Source organism: Pleurodeles waltl, chromosome 1_1 (genome assembly GCF_031143425.1).
Source record: "Pleurodeles waltl isolate 20211129_DDA chromosome 1_1, aPleWal1.hap1.20221129, whole genome shotgun sequence".
In the NCBI taxonomy this organism is placed as follows: domain Eukaryota; kingdom Metazoa; phylum Chordata; class Amphibia; order Caudata; family Salamandridae; genus Pleurodeles; species Pleurodeles waltl.
Window position 1 is genome coordinate 412,866,864 of NC_090436.1, and position 14,641 is coordinate 412,881,504.

At 47.3% G+C, this 14,641-nt stretch overlaps 1 protein-coding gene across 3 annotated transcripts in view; it reads left to right on the top strand.

Annotated features, from left to right (window-relative positions):
- Window positions 1-14,641, top strand: part of GCNT4 (glucosaminyl (N-acetyl) transferase 4) — a 142,146-nt gene that overhangs the window by 49,339 nt on the left and 78,166 nt on the right. For 2 of the 3 annotated variants that reach the window (XM_069223808.1, XM_069223788.1), the window contains one exon: window positions 4,327-4,418. The exons of the other annotated variant lie outside the window; for it this stretch is intronic. In XM_069223808.1, the coding sequence (XP_069079909.1) occupies window positions 4,372-4,418 (47 nt within the window). In that variant the 5' untranslated portion in view covers window positions 4,327-4,371. The remainder of the gene's footprint in view (window positions 1-4,326; window positions 4,419-14,641) is intronic. 3 annotated transcript variants of the gene reach the window in all.

The window sequence follows — 14,641 nt, forward strand, 5'->3', positions numbered from 1 at the left end:
ACTGTGAAAATGCAGATCACAAACATCCAGGCTGTCTCTGTGTCTAGGTCCTTGAGGGTACCATAATTGGCAAGGTGTCAGTTCAAGCCAGGAAGCACCCTCTGGGTGTACATAAATCCTCCTGCTCGATTTGGACTGCCACCGTCTCTTGGGAGCAAGGAAAAGGGCTGCCAGTCTTAGCTACCCTCCTTGGTCCCTTCCTCACCACCGTTATTTTTCTCTTTATGGAGCCTTTCTTCTTGTTCCTAGGCATCCTTGCCCTTGATGGATTTTCTTGACAGACTTCTCCTTCCGCTATACCCCCGCACTATGGTTATCCTCGCAATATCGAGGTTGGATGGGTTGTGAGGGTTCTACTACCGCCCAGCACCTAGCAGCCTGCCAGGAGGCATTAGCAGGCGGGGAAGCAGCTGAGTTTCTGATATCGGTGTTCTCCTCACTTTGCACATCCTTAGAGCTGACGGCTGAGGTTACTCCCCTGTCTATATGGTTCTTGGTGTTCGAGAATAACCATTTGAGGGAATAGACTGGAAATGGTGTAGCCCACTTCTCCTTTTTTTGGCACTTCCCTTCTTCTTATTACTCCTGCTCAAGATCACCCCTGTTTCATCTGAGGCGTCACCCTGCATCCCCAGAGTTCTCCATTTAACTCCACAGTGCCAGTTAGTGACTCCTTGGATTCAATAGCTGTGGCTTTTTCTCTGGGACTAGCCTGGCACTCATCTGCAGAGAGGTTGCCCTCCCTGCTGCAGTAAGCCCAGCATCCTCTCCATGGTCATAGACACTGTCACCACAGGGGTTGGCCATGATTGCATTGGTCTTTAGTTTACTCCTAGTTTGAGCAGGGGTGGTATTTACAGTTTGCATCTGTGCCGTAGTCCTTGTAGGTTATGAAGGATTGGTCCACCTGTGGCTAACCAGCCAGGAAGGCTGGGGAGGTGGGTCTTGGTTCGTCCCATCTGTTCTTTCACCCGGGACCAGGGCCTGGAATATTATGGTTAGTAGTGACTCCATGTGCTCAGTGCTCCCAAGATATTTCTCCAATAATATGAGGATTGAAACTAGAACCTTATTTAATGCGTCATAGCCTCAAAGATTACAAAGCCTTGTGTGGGCTCTGCAGATACAGGATTAGTCCTTGAAAACTGTCAGGCAGAGATGTTCTGGTATATGAAATCAGTCGAATAGAACCCCCCACTAGGGGAGGAGCTATTATTCGCAAATTTGAAGCCAAACACAGCCCCCACTGAGGCCGCAGGGCTACCTTCAACTGCCAGCAAGACCTTAGATGGCTCACATGAGCCATCCTTACTCCAGGTGGCTACTGGGCTGCAAGGTACATCAGGGAGCTTATAATCCAAGAACACCAGGGAGCTTTCATTAAGATAATCACTTTTCTCCCTTGGGGTGCTGTTGCCCCGATCCCCCAGTTTATTGCTTGATGTCATTTGTTCACCACTAGGGTGACTGTGGAGTAGGGGCTCTTGCAAGGCCTTTTGGCCCTCCCTTCTCTGGGGCCCCCAAGTTCGCTCTCCATCCTGGGGCTTTCCAATGCCCTTTGTTGTCCCTTCGGTGTGTGGCATGACTTCCTTTGAGTTTGCTGATCCGCTGTCACTGGTGTTCCAGCTGGAGCAGTTTTAACACTCTCAGCAGCTCTTGTCTCGCTGTCTCTCTCTAAACATCTGCCTTGGGCTTCTCTACCACCGTCCTCCTCCAGGGCTGTCCCTGTTGCAGGGCAGCCCCCTGCAACCCTGGCTGCTACTCTGGTTCTATTTGCTCAGAAATCTGCTGTAAAGGAGGTGCCTTATCCACCTTCTGGCAGAAGCTAGCTATTAGCCTCCAGGGGTGTCTGGAGGTAGCCTCACTGCAATCACCATCTAGAGAGGGTGTAGGAGGGATGGAATCGGGTTCTTTGGGCATAGGTACCTGGGGGAACGTCATTATTCCCTGCCGTGGCTTTAAATTCCTTCCACCCAAATTTCAATCTACTAAATACTCTCATTGAGCGCCTTGGCACTGTTTGCCTTGCACTGGTATTTCGTCTATTTTTCAGCATCATTTCCTGTTGTTTTCTCGCGACCAGCGGTGTCCAGCAGTGGCCAATTGTTTTTTGTTGACCACCGTCAACCACTGTATGTGATGATACACTATAGTTGTGATGACCCAGCAGTGTGTGCCACTCAGTCCTAATCCAGGTGGCGAAGGGGCACACAGAGTGGAGCAAGCCGCACTAGAGCCTGGTCTGGTCGCTTTTGGGCCTCTTCGGCTCAACTCTAGGGCCCCGGCTCTAATGCCTCAGCCACGCACACCACACCAGCCCTGTCCTGCTGCGCCAACCATCTTGTGTGTCTGTGTCTCAAAATCACAGTATCTCAATGTCTCTGTACATCCTCACATCAGTCCTCATAGCACAGTCACCTTTAGACCAACCAATTGACAAGTCGATCCCTTACTGGTGACAAAGTGGTCGGGTAATGGTGGGCAGCCCTTGTACAGCCACATATATCTTTATATTCTTAAGTCTTTATATCTTTATATGCCCCTTTGTCAAAGTGCAAGAGTGCAGGGAAGCGCAGGGAAGTAGGGTGCAGGGGCGGAAAACTAAAAACTGGAGCTGAAGTGCGTACTATGCAGGTTCAGGCAGTTCAAGTAGTAACAACCCACAAGAGTAGGGGACAATTTTCCTCACCCTACTTCGCCGCCTCCTTCTCTCCTCCTTCCCCTGACCTTCTTTCCACCCTGGCATACGTTGGTGGGGTGTAGGATGCTGCAGGTCCAGTAGAAACTGTGAGTTCCAAGGCTTTCCAGGACTATCCAGGCTGTTCTGGGCCTTTCCTGGCCTCACAGGTCGTTTTTAGTGCCGGATTTGGCAGTGGTGCGTAGGCTGTCGTTATTCTAATGAGACTACTGGATTTGTGCAGCAGAATTGCCTGCAGTGTGGGAGCCGGAGTCTTAACCCACTACAGGTGACACCTGTCGCCCCAGTCCTGGAAAGACATCATTCCCCATACCTGAGCAAAGGCCTGAAGTCTGCATAAGCAGCTGTAGTGAAGCGTTCAGCAATAGGCATACAGTTGTGGTCATCTGGCTGGAATCTCCCTCTAATGTGTATGGGACGGGGAAGTGTTTTTATAATAAAACAGCTGATGTTCTGAGAAAATGTCCCTACGTAAGGATGTGTATGTTTCTATGAAAACCAGAGACGAAATGTTACCACGTTTCCCGGCAACCTATCTTACTGCAGCCTTGAGAGAAGCACAGAGTGAAAGAAATGTCTTGTTTAAGAACACAGTGCTGGCCTAGGCAAAGAACAGCTAGCTAGAGAGAAATAAAACAAGACCGTAAATGTGGCTATTGTTAAAATAATAATCAAAGCTGAATAAAATATATCTAGGTTAAAGTGCACAGTGGAAGGCCTAGTCTGCTAAAATAACATGCATGGAGCTATAACTAAAATGGCTACACAACAGAAGCTCCTGCTGCTTGGAGGGCTCAGACGGAGCCAGGACCCTTAGGGGCCTCGGGGGCCTTTTTGCCATTGCCAGCGTCTCTCCCCATGGCCCACAGCCCTCGGCCCACGCTGCAGAGCCGCATCCCCAGCTTTGCTCTCAGCACTCAGAATGCATCTGCACGCCTCGCTGTCCGTCAGCATCTCTCCGGTCATTTGGTTTCCTTTAAACCACTTTCCATTACATCTCTTTTGACATGGTTGAGTCTAGTAAAACAAAACAGGTGTATGCTGCTGGTAGCCAATTATTATTATTTTTTTTTTTTTAAGAATTTAGGGTGTAAATTTGACCAATGGGAGCTTGTAGGTTTTCCTGACTGCCATCCTCCGGAGAGTCAACCACTGGTGCCTTACGACTTGCTGGAAGTCGAGTCTGGGGTCTCTGTTTGCTTGCCCATCATGAGGTTTTCAGGACTGAATTGAGGATTTGAAGAGCAGGAGCTTCATGTGGATTGTTTAAACCATATATATTACTCTGACTATGATATATTTGCTCTCCCAAAATGACCACTTAATTTTCAACTATGACATGAAATGATTTGATTCTGCGTTAAAATGCATAGATGCAAAAACATGCATTGTAGCAGGAAAAACAGAAACAAAAAAATAAAATGGGCACATTTTAGCTACCAATGTACTGCTCGTAGATTCCACGAGCCAATGAAAACATATTTAGGCAAATATGCTAGTTTGATACAACGTAGCTTTAGAACATGCAAATGCAAACTGTTGTACAATGTGCACATAATCACAAGTAGGTGCTGATAATGAGTCTTGCTAACAACCACCAACCTGATAGGTATTTTATCACCCCGCAGAACGATGAAAGAGGCGGTCGATCCCACCACGAGCTCAGATTACATATGCATCACCTTGGCAGATGCTTTTCTCCAGACTGCAGGATCATAAGGTAACACAACCATATTATGATTTCAAGTTTTAAAAGGCAATATTTATGACGACTACAACGATTCAGAATTTGCAAAACATATCTCCACGCAGCCCAGCCCACGTCTGCCTTGAATAACAACAATCCTATCTCAAATGTAATCATCATAGCAAAAATTGTGTTTTGAACCTCTAAGCTCCGGAGTTTTCCTGGGGTACAAAAAAGAGCGGGAGCGAGTCGAAAGAGACAAAGGCTCTGGCAACACAAAGTCATAAGAGGACTCCTGGCACTGATCCAGTTTATACTGCGAGCACTTCTACTTCGAGCCTTTCAATGGGAATACGAAATCAGACGGGCCGATGAACTTCAGCACAATTCAGGAAGGGGAAAAGAACTACTCGGAGTTCAAGATGGGTCTCTCCCTTTACTGGATTCTTCAACGTTCCTCTCACCTCAAAGAATTCACGAGGTGTTGATGGGTTTGAGGTAGGTCTTCCCCTCAGCCCAGACTCTTAATGTAGCTGGTTATCGCAGTGCGGTCTCCAACCCCGGCCCTAGGGTGATTCTATCTCTCTCTTAATGGCTTGTAGGTCTAGCTTCCTTGTTAGGGTGGTGTGGCTCACATCTAGAAAAGTATGAATTCTCACCTCATTCGTTTTAGGTTCCACGCTCCCCCCCCTCTTTAGTCATCTTGCTCCCCCTTGATTGAGGCTGTCAAATTCAGATTACCTCTCTCAGGATTACCACCTGCATACCCTTTTACTGGATGTAGGGTACTGTAACCACTATGTAAAGAGCCCTACAATATCTCATCTTTGCATGTGTGCGCTATTTGTATAACGTGGACCTAACTGAAAGTCAGCGTATACCGTGATGCACCTCAGAATTCAAAGTTTAATTGTCAGGAAAATTGTGTACATCCGCACTCCTATTTTCGAGACCTTAGGCTGTTTTTCTAATGTAGACTCAAGGTGAGAGATTGTCTATGCACATTTCTGTGCTTTCCTGTTTCTCATAGTTTTCTTTGTTGAACATACTCTTCTATGTAAGGCTTCTGTTTGTTTCTCAGTTTTAGCTATGTCGGCCTTCATTTTCTCTGATGTCCCCTGCTTCGAGGATGAGTTAGTTTCTATTTGCCATGGACCTGTCGGTTTAAGAAGATTTTGAAAGTTTCATGTTAGGCAATTGTTAGTGAGTGTTTTATACCAAAAACGGATATAGAGTGAAAGACCTGGTAAGAAGATATTGTGGACTCAAATAGTTCAAGTGAATTACAGTATAGCTTCCCTTTACATATTCATAGATTACAAAGTGTAAAATAATTTTATTTTAAAGCACTGCCATAATTCATATCATTTCCGATATGTATGCAGCAAGACATGACTAACTGAGCTGTTCTGTCTAAGGAACAGGTCTCCCTACATAGAGCCCACTCAAATGAGGTTTAAATATAGTTATTTTTCTAGCTCTCTGTATCGCTCTCTCTTCATCTCTGCCTCTCCATCTCTCGCTGCCTATCCTTAGGTTGATCAACTCACTTCATGCCATTATTAACATGGGTTTCAGTTTGACAGCCAAATTCATTCTGGATGTTAACAGTCTTGGTTTGCATTCATTGAAATAATTAGACCATCAAATCTGATAGCAGTTATTTGCAGATGAAAAGCCCATAGCTAGAAACGGTGTCCGTATTGACATCGATTGAGGTAGTCTCCCTGCTGTTAGTCATGGACCCAAAGAGGAATAAAAACCAGAGGCAACTAACCAAAATGCTAAAATCTCTTCAAAAGGGACATTGACCGATGTAATTATGCTAGCCCCTCCTGACTGTATTGTGAGATCTAGACATTCCATACTAACTTTCTGCTCGATTTAATTTGGGACTGGTGAAATCCCATAATTGCGCAAAATTTCAGTAAAATTATGCTAATGATGTGAAATGCAAAACCAGTTTTGAAGTTGTATTTTAACGCAGTACGTATCCTTGCGTCCATCTTAAATGCAAATGCACAGTTAGTGCAAAAATAAGCTGAACACTAGCATGGCTAACAGTAGCTGCTTGCGATCCGGTCATTTGCATTGTTCTCGTATGCTCGCAGTACATTTCTGGAGTGCACATTGTATAATTATGCAATGAGTAAGAGCGTCATTTCGGGAAGTTTGCATTGCCACCATAGCAGATTATGACCTCGTAACAGAAATTTCATTCAAGCCTACATTTATTACGTTCTTGTTCTTTTAGTGCTGACTGTCTAAGATATCTGCCTATTATGATATAGTTGTAGCCTATAATGTTTGCAGCAGTTGCTCTATCATACTGATTTGTACACTGACATACTGAAATCTACAATTCCAAAGTTGGTAGTATTTGTGGTGGTGGTATTGGTTGTGTGGTATTGGTGTAGTATTGTAATAGTGGTAGTATTGGTGGTGGTACTAGTAGTTTTGATGGTTATTGGTGGTACTGGGTGGTAATAGTGGGGATGTTGTGGTAGTGGGTGTAAGAAATTGGATTTTTAGTTGAGGTGGCCTTAACCCTTCTCAAGCAACAACCAAAGTCCTTGTCATGGTCTATCACAAATAGTCCCAAAAATAACCAGTTTTTAACCCTGTGGTAACTTAGCACAAATGCACTCAAGCTTAACTTAGAGGGAATATATACAGTATTTATGCAGCAGACAAAAAGGAATAAGTTGAAAACACAAGAAAAATTCCACACCAATTTAGAAACATAGAAAAAACGTTAATTATTTAACACCAAAATGACAAAATATCCAAAGAGTAGAACCTCTGGCATGATTTTCAGATGTTTTTAGTTAAACCTAGCACCTTAAAGATCAAAGTAGCAGCTCTAGGCATCTAGTCGCGTGAGACAGGGGCAAAGTTGAAAGATATGGCCAGCAGAGATGGAGTGTTGGTCAGATACATGAGGTATATTGGGCCAGTATTGGCTTACATTGGCAAGCGTGTAGGTTCCGGTCTCTTATTGGTTCTCAGGTCACTTTTTGGCTGAAACTTTCTATGGCCCAAGGTTTGAGTTTTAACTGTTTGGGCAACTTTAACACGTCTTCTAAGGGTCCATGGCTGGGTGGGTGCCACTTAAAGTGCTGGACTCACTTCAGGCAGGGCACAGGTGCAGAGTTCAAGTTGCTGTAGCTTTTTGTGCTCCTGTAGTTCAGTACCGAAGACCAGCTAACTAGTCGCTGGAGTCACTCTCGTAATCCTGGTTTCAAGCAGCAGTGCAGTCCTCAAGTAGTAGGGCAGTCCTCTGAAGTACAAAGCAGGCCTCAAGCAGCAGGACAGTCCTCTGTAGTAAAAGGCAGGCCTTCTGAGTGTCCTATGCAGATCCAGGAGTGAACTGTAGAGTGGATCTGAGGGTCCCTTTTTCCCACCTGGTGCGAGCTTTAAATTGGCTGAAACATCTAGAGATTTCCTCCCACAGATTGTGCTGTAATTTCCTTCATCCCTGCCCAGACTTCAAGAGGTCTTAGTTGAGGCCGCTGCATTGTAATGCAAGTGGGGCAGAAAACAGTTCAGTCCATCCTGCCACTACCTAGTCCTCCTTTGTCTTACTGTCTGGGAGGGATAATAAAAGGTCAGCACTTTATTCATGTGACACAAGCTGCAGGCACCAGGTAGTAAGGACAAGAAAAATGCCAGCTTTCTAAAAGTGGCTTTTTCAGAAGTGTGGGTTAAAGTCTAACATTACAATTTAAGAACATTTTAAATTACAATTCTTTTGAGACCAAACATGACATTTCTACCTGTGCCCAAACAAAATATATAATGTAATGAGGTAATCCAATGATATTCTGTGGGAGAGGTAGGCCTTGCAGTAGTGAAAAACTTATTTGAATTTTTTACTACCAGGAAGTGTAAAACTTAAAAGTACATGTCCAACTTTTTAAATACATTTATGTGTCGTGGGTACATGTAGTTTAATTTTACTTTGGACGTCTAAGTAAATCAATGATGTCAATTGGGAGTAAGCCTACTTTACAATGTTTTGGGAAGAGAACACAAGCTTTTTAGCACTGGTTGGGAGTGGCAAGGTGAACGGAGTCCTAAAGCTAATGTAATCAAATTTCAGCATATGAGAGGAGTAGGCAAAATGCTTGGGGGAAGACAACCCTAAGGCTGAAAGGTCTAACATGGGATGTTACTTGCTGGTAGTTGTTGCATTGCCAATTGGTAGTATTCTAAAATCTACAATTCCACCTTTGGTAGTATCTGTTGCAGTTTTTTATATATTGGTTTTGGCAGGATTGATGCTACTCAGTGGTGCTATTGGTATTGGTGGTTGTTAGAAATGGTGTCTCTAGTTGGCAGAGGTATTCACCTTTGTCCAAATAGGGACCACAATCCTAGTCAGGAAAAGTCACACACAATCCAAATTATCCTGTGCCCACCCACTGGTAGCTTGGCACTCAGCAGTAAGGCTTAACTTAGAAGGCAATGTGTAAAATATTTGTGCAAGAAATCATAGAGTAACACGGTGAAAACACCACAAAAATACGCCACACAGGGTAGAAAAATAGATAATATTTATCTGAATAAAATAAGGTCAAGTCCCTGTTTGGCATCAACAATAACACGCACTGAGACTGCAGAGGAGGAGATGCGTGAAAAAATAGGGTATGCCCTGGAATTGCAGGTGTGGCACAGACGATGCAGTGTTCCTTTCCATGCTGCAAGGGGCTTTGCGTCGATTTCCGGCATGCAGTCTTGGTTCCTCACTGCGATGGAGGGATCATTTTGACGCCCAGAGATGATGCGTGGAAATCCTGGGCATGCGGGGCGAAGTCACAGGCGTTGTGTCGATCCGGTATGGCGATGCGTCAACTTTTCTACTGCATAGCAGGCGCTGTGTCGATCCTTCAGTCAGCAGTTGGGCTGTGTCATTCTGGTGGGGCTGTGCTTCCATTTTTTAGCCGCAAGGCAGGCGCTGCGTTGATTCTTCACTCGGAAGTCAGGCTGCGTCGTTCCGGTTTGACTGTGTGGTGATTTTCTCATCGCAAGGCGGGCCATGCGTCGTTTCCGGCAGGCTCTGCATCGATTTTCGGCGCACAAGGAGCTTTTCCTTGAAGAGATGAAGTCTTTTTGGCCCTGAAACTTCAGAAAACAGGAGGCAAGCTCAATCCAAGCCCCTGGAGAGCACTTCTCAGCAAAGTCAGAAGGCAGCAGGGCAACAGCAGGGCAGCAGTCCTTCACAGGAAAGCAACCTAGATGAGTCCTTTGGGCAGTCAGGTAGTTCCTCTTGACAGGTTGCACGTTCAGGTCCAGAAATGTCTGATTTGGTGGGGTCAGAGACCCAGTTTATATACCCCAAAATGGTTTTGTAATGTGTCAGGCCCTCCACCCTCCCAGCCCAGGAAGACCCATTCAGGATGCAGATTAGTGCAGGTGTGACTGAGTGTCCTGTGTTTGTGGTTGTCTGGGTGAAATGCACAAGGGACTGTCAACGAGGCCAGTCCAGACTTGGATTGGAGACAGGCTGTAAGGCACAGATGGATTTTAAGTACAGAGAAATGCTCACTTTCTAAAAGTGCCATTTCTAAAATAGTAATATAAAATCCAACCTCATCAATAATCAGGATTTTGTATTACTGTTATGGCCATACTAAATATGACTTGGTTTCCCCTTTCTGATCAGAATCTACCACTCAAACAGTATCTGAGGGTAGCCCTAATGCTATCTTATGAAAGGAGCAGGCCTCGCAGTAGTGGAAAACCAGTTTAGGAGTTTTCCACTACCAGGATATATAAACGACACATGTCCATGTCCTGCCTTTTAACTACATAGAAACCTGCCACATGGGTTACCTAGAGTCCACCTTAGGGGTGACGTATATGTAGAAAAAGGGGAGTTTAGAGGTTGGCAGGTACTTTTAGATGTTAAGTCGAAGTGGCAGTGAAACTGGACACACAGGCCTTGCAATGGCAGGCCTGAGACCAGGTTAAGGGTCTACTTATGTGGGTGGCACAGCCAGTGCTGCAGGCTCACTAGTAGCGTTCAATGTACAGGCCCTGGGCACATGTAGTGCACTTTTTACTAGGAGCTTACAAGTAAATCAAATATGCCAGTTTTGTACGAACCAATGTTAACATGTTTGTAGGAAGAGAGCATATGCACTTTAGCACTGGTTAGCAGTGGTAAAGTGCACAGAATCCTAAAACCAGCAAAAACAGTGTCGGAAAAGTGGAGGGAGGCAGGCAAAAGGTTGGGGGATGACCACCCTAAGGCTGTCAGGTCTAACGTGCCCCCCTCTGCCCCCAGCTGAAAGTGAAGAGAACTACCCAACCCATTGGGAGCTTTCATCGCTAAGGTGGAAGGATCTGGAGAGACCATCAGCTTTGGCATGGTGAGTCCCTGGGCGATGCTCCACAGTAAAATCCATCCCCTGTAGGGAAATGGACCACCTCAAGAGTTTAGGATTTTCACCCCACATCTGCATGGGCCGTCTGAGGGGCCCGTGTCTGAACCTGGAAGTGAGTCCCAAACAGGTAGGGTCCCAGCTTCTTCAGTGCTCAGACCGCAGCAAATGCTTCTCTTTCTATGGCACTGTACCTCTTTTCCCGTAGTAATAGCCTTCTGCTAATAAAGACTACTGGTTGGTCTTGGCCCTCCTCATTCAGCTGTGCTAGAACCATCCCTATGCCATGCTCTGAAGTGTCTGTCTGCACGATGAACTCCTTGGAGTAGTCGGGGGCCCTGATCATAGGTACCGTGCACATGGCTTCCTTTAGAGAGTGAAAGGCTTTCTGACAAACCTCTGTCCAGTTCACCAACCTGGGTTGTTTCTCAGATGTGAGTTCTGTTAAGGGGGCCACAGCCCTTAACAAATCTGTGATAGTACCCGGTGAGACCCAGGAAGGCCCTCACCTCAGTTTTGGTTCTAGGTGGTTGCCAGACCCTGATTGTTTCAATCTTGGCCTTGAGGGGCTGCACCTTGCCACCACCTAAGAGGTGTCCCAAGTACACCACGGAACCCTGCCCAGTCAGGCTTGCCTGTTGCAGAGCCTGAAGAACCTCCTTGAGGTGGAGCAGGTGTTCCTTCGGGGTGGAACTGCAGGCGGCGATGTCGTCTAGGTAGGCTGCGCAGAATGCATCGTTCCCAGCTAGGATCAGTTAACCAACAGTTGGAAGGTAGCTGGGGCATTCTTGAACCCAAAGGGCCTCACTCTGAACTACTGGTAATGTTAGGGGTGGAAAACGCAGATCTCTCTTTAGCCCCCTCAGTCAAGGCGATCTGCCAGTACCCTGATGTGAGATCAAAGGTACTGAGGAATTTGGCAGCGCCTAGCCTGTCTACGAGCTCATTAGCTGGGGGAATGGGGTGAGCGTCTGTCTTCGTGACAGAGTTGGGACCCTGGTGGTCCACACAGAACCTAAGTTCTGGCTTCACACCAGGAGCAGCAGCTTTGGGAACCAGCACCCCAGGGCTGGACCAGACTGCTGGACTTCTCAATCACCCCAAAAGCTGGCATCTTGGCACCTTCCTTCTTGATGCTAGTCCTCACCTTGTCTGACAACCTCAAAATTTTGTTCTTTACAGGGGGACTGTCGCCCGTGTCAATATCATGGACACACAAGTGTGTGAGTCCAGGGGTGAGAGAAACCAGGGAGGAGTACTGTTCCAGTAAGTGGTTGCAGTCCCCTCTTGGATCCAGGGTCAGGGAGTGAGTCAGAGATTGACACCCTCCACTGATCCATCACCTTCCTTGGCAGCGAGGAGGTCGGGGAGATGTTCACTCTCCTCTTCTATACCCTCATCTGTCACCAGCAGCATGCTGACCTCAGACCTCTCAAAATGAGGCTTCAGTTTTGATGGAGTACCCTTAGGGGTTTTCTAGGGGACTTGACGTTCACCAAGTAAGTGGCCTCACCCTTACGCTCCTTGATTTCAAATGGGCCAGTCCAGGGGTCCTGAAGGGCTGTAGGATCTACTGGCTCTATTACCAAAACGTTGTCACCAGGTTGAAACTCTGCCAGGGTGGCCTTCTGGACATACCATTTTTGCATAACCTCTTGACTGGCCTCGAGGTTGCTCTTGGCCTTTTTCCAGAAGCGCTGCATCTGGTTGCGGAGGGCCTGCATATAACTGACCACATCCAGGGGGGGATTCCTGAGAGCTTTCTCCCACCTCTTTCGCAATGCTTAGGGGTCCCCTGACAGGGTACCCATAGAGAAGTTCAAAGGGACTGAATCCCACCCCTTTCTGGGGCACCTCTCTACAAGCAAAGAGAAGGCATGGCAAGAGTACGTCCTACTTACCATTCATGGCATCAGGGAGGCCTGTGATCATGCCTTTCAAGGTCGTGTTGAATCTTTCCACAAGACCATTGGATTGAGGATGGTAAAGGCTGGTGAACGGGTAGGTTACCCCACATGCACCCCACATGGACTTTATGTACGCAGACATGAAGTTTGTGCCTCTCAGACACAATCTCCTTTGGGAATCTCACACGGGTGAAAATCCCCATCAGAGCTCTGGTCACCACCGGTGCAGTTGCTGTCCTCAGAGGGATTGCCTCTGGGTAGCGGGTGGCATGGTCTACCAAAACCAGGGTAAATCTGTTGCTCAAGGCAGTCTTGGTGTCCAAGGGTCCAATGACGTCTGCCGACCCTTTCAAAGGGGGTGCCAACGAGAGGAAGCAGGATCAGGGGGGCCTTGAGCCTTTCCCCTGTCTTCCCACTAGCCTGGCAGGTTGGACAGGACATATAGAATGCATCTGAGGCCACCCACATTCAGGGCCAATAAAATTGGGTGACAAGCCTGGCGAAGGCCTTGTCTTGGCCCAAGTGTCCTGCCAGGGGGATGTCATGAGCCAGACCCAGGAGGAAGGCCCGGTAGCACTGGGGGACCACCAGCACACGTGCTGCCCCATCCTCCGGTACCCTAGGCTCACTGTAGAGGAGATCATTCTCCCAGTATATTTGGTGATCGCCAGAGACTTCACCTGCTGCTTGGGCTGAGGCCTGTTGCCTCAGACCCTCAAGAGAGGGCATTCCTTCTGCGTCTTGCAGAATTCCTCCCTGGTTGGCCCACCCTCAACTTGCCAGCCAGCAAGCTCAGGTAGGCTACCCAGGGCAGCAATGTCCTCCCCAGTTGGCTCAGGGGCTCCCTCCTCAGGGACCCAGTCAACCACAGTGGGAACTTCTGGGACCGGTTCCCCGTGCCCCTTGCCCCTCTCCTTGGCAGCTATCTGGGCCTTTGTTCCAGGCTCCAGACGTCCTTGACTCTCTTCCCTGGCAGCCATGGACTTTGTGGTCATGCAGACCCACTCAGGCAAACCTAACATCTACAGGTGAGACCTTAGCTCAACCTCCTTTCAGGTAGTATGCTCAAGGTTGTTGCCTAACAGGCAATCTACAGGCATGGCAGGACTCACAGCTACTTTCACAGTACCAGAGACACCCACTCCCCCCCCCCTCACTCAAAGGGAACCAGCGCTACCAGTAGGTGGCTCTCACGATTGTTAGCGTATATGACCTGGTCGAATGTATTTGGGATGACCTGCTCTGCTGACACCAGCTGACCTCTGACAGTAGTCAGAGCCTCCACCCTTTGCCCATTAATAACGACCCACTGCCTATACTTGGAGGTATTAGTAGGCATGTGGGCTTTTGCCACCATTTCCTCATCTCCCAGGGACACCAGGGTCACCTCTATCTGTTCCCCAAAGCCAACTTGCACTACCTCCTCCCCGAGCGCTACACTAGCCAACCCAAGTGTCTGCCCTCCAGTGGGGGGTTGTGCCTTCTTTGGTCACTTGGAGTCACCTTAGAATGACCATACCTAGTGCACTCTGTACATTGGGGTACAAACCTCCCTTTCTTATGGTCAAAGAGTCCTGGTTTCTTTGGATAATCAGGTTGGGAGTGAGTACCACTATCCCTTTGGTAATTATTTTGGGAGCCTTTTGAGAACTCCTTATTTTTAAAATGTTCTCCCCCTCTTTCTTCTGGTGGGAACCCTCACCACCTTTGTAGGTGTCCCCCTCCCCCCCAGGATACCTTTTTGGACACACTGGTGCCAGCCCAGAGGTCTAACTCCTCAACAAGCTTCTTGGGATCAGTCAGCTTACTGTCAATGAGGTGCTGGCGCAACTCTGTAAACCAAATACTGAGCATATGCTCGCTCAGGATAAAATTGTATAACCCCACATATTCACTTACTTTACTGCCCCAAACCCATCCATTCAGTGCCTTACTAGAAAAATCAAAAAAGAGTACCTAGGTT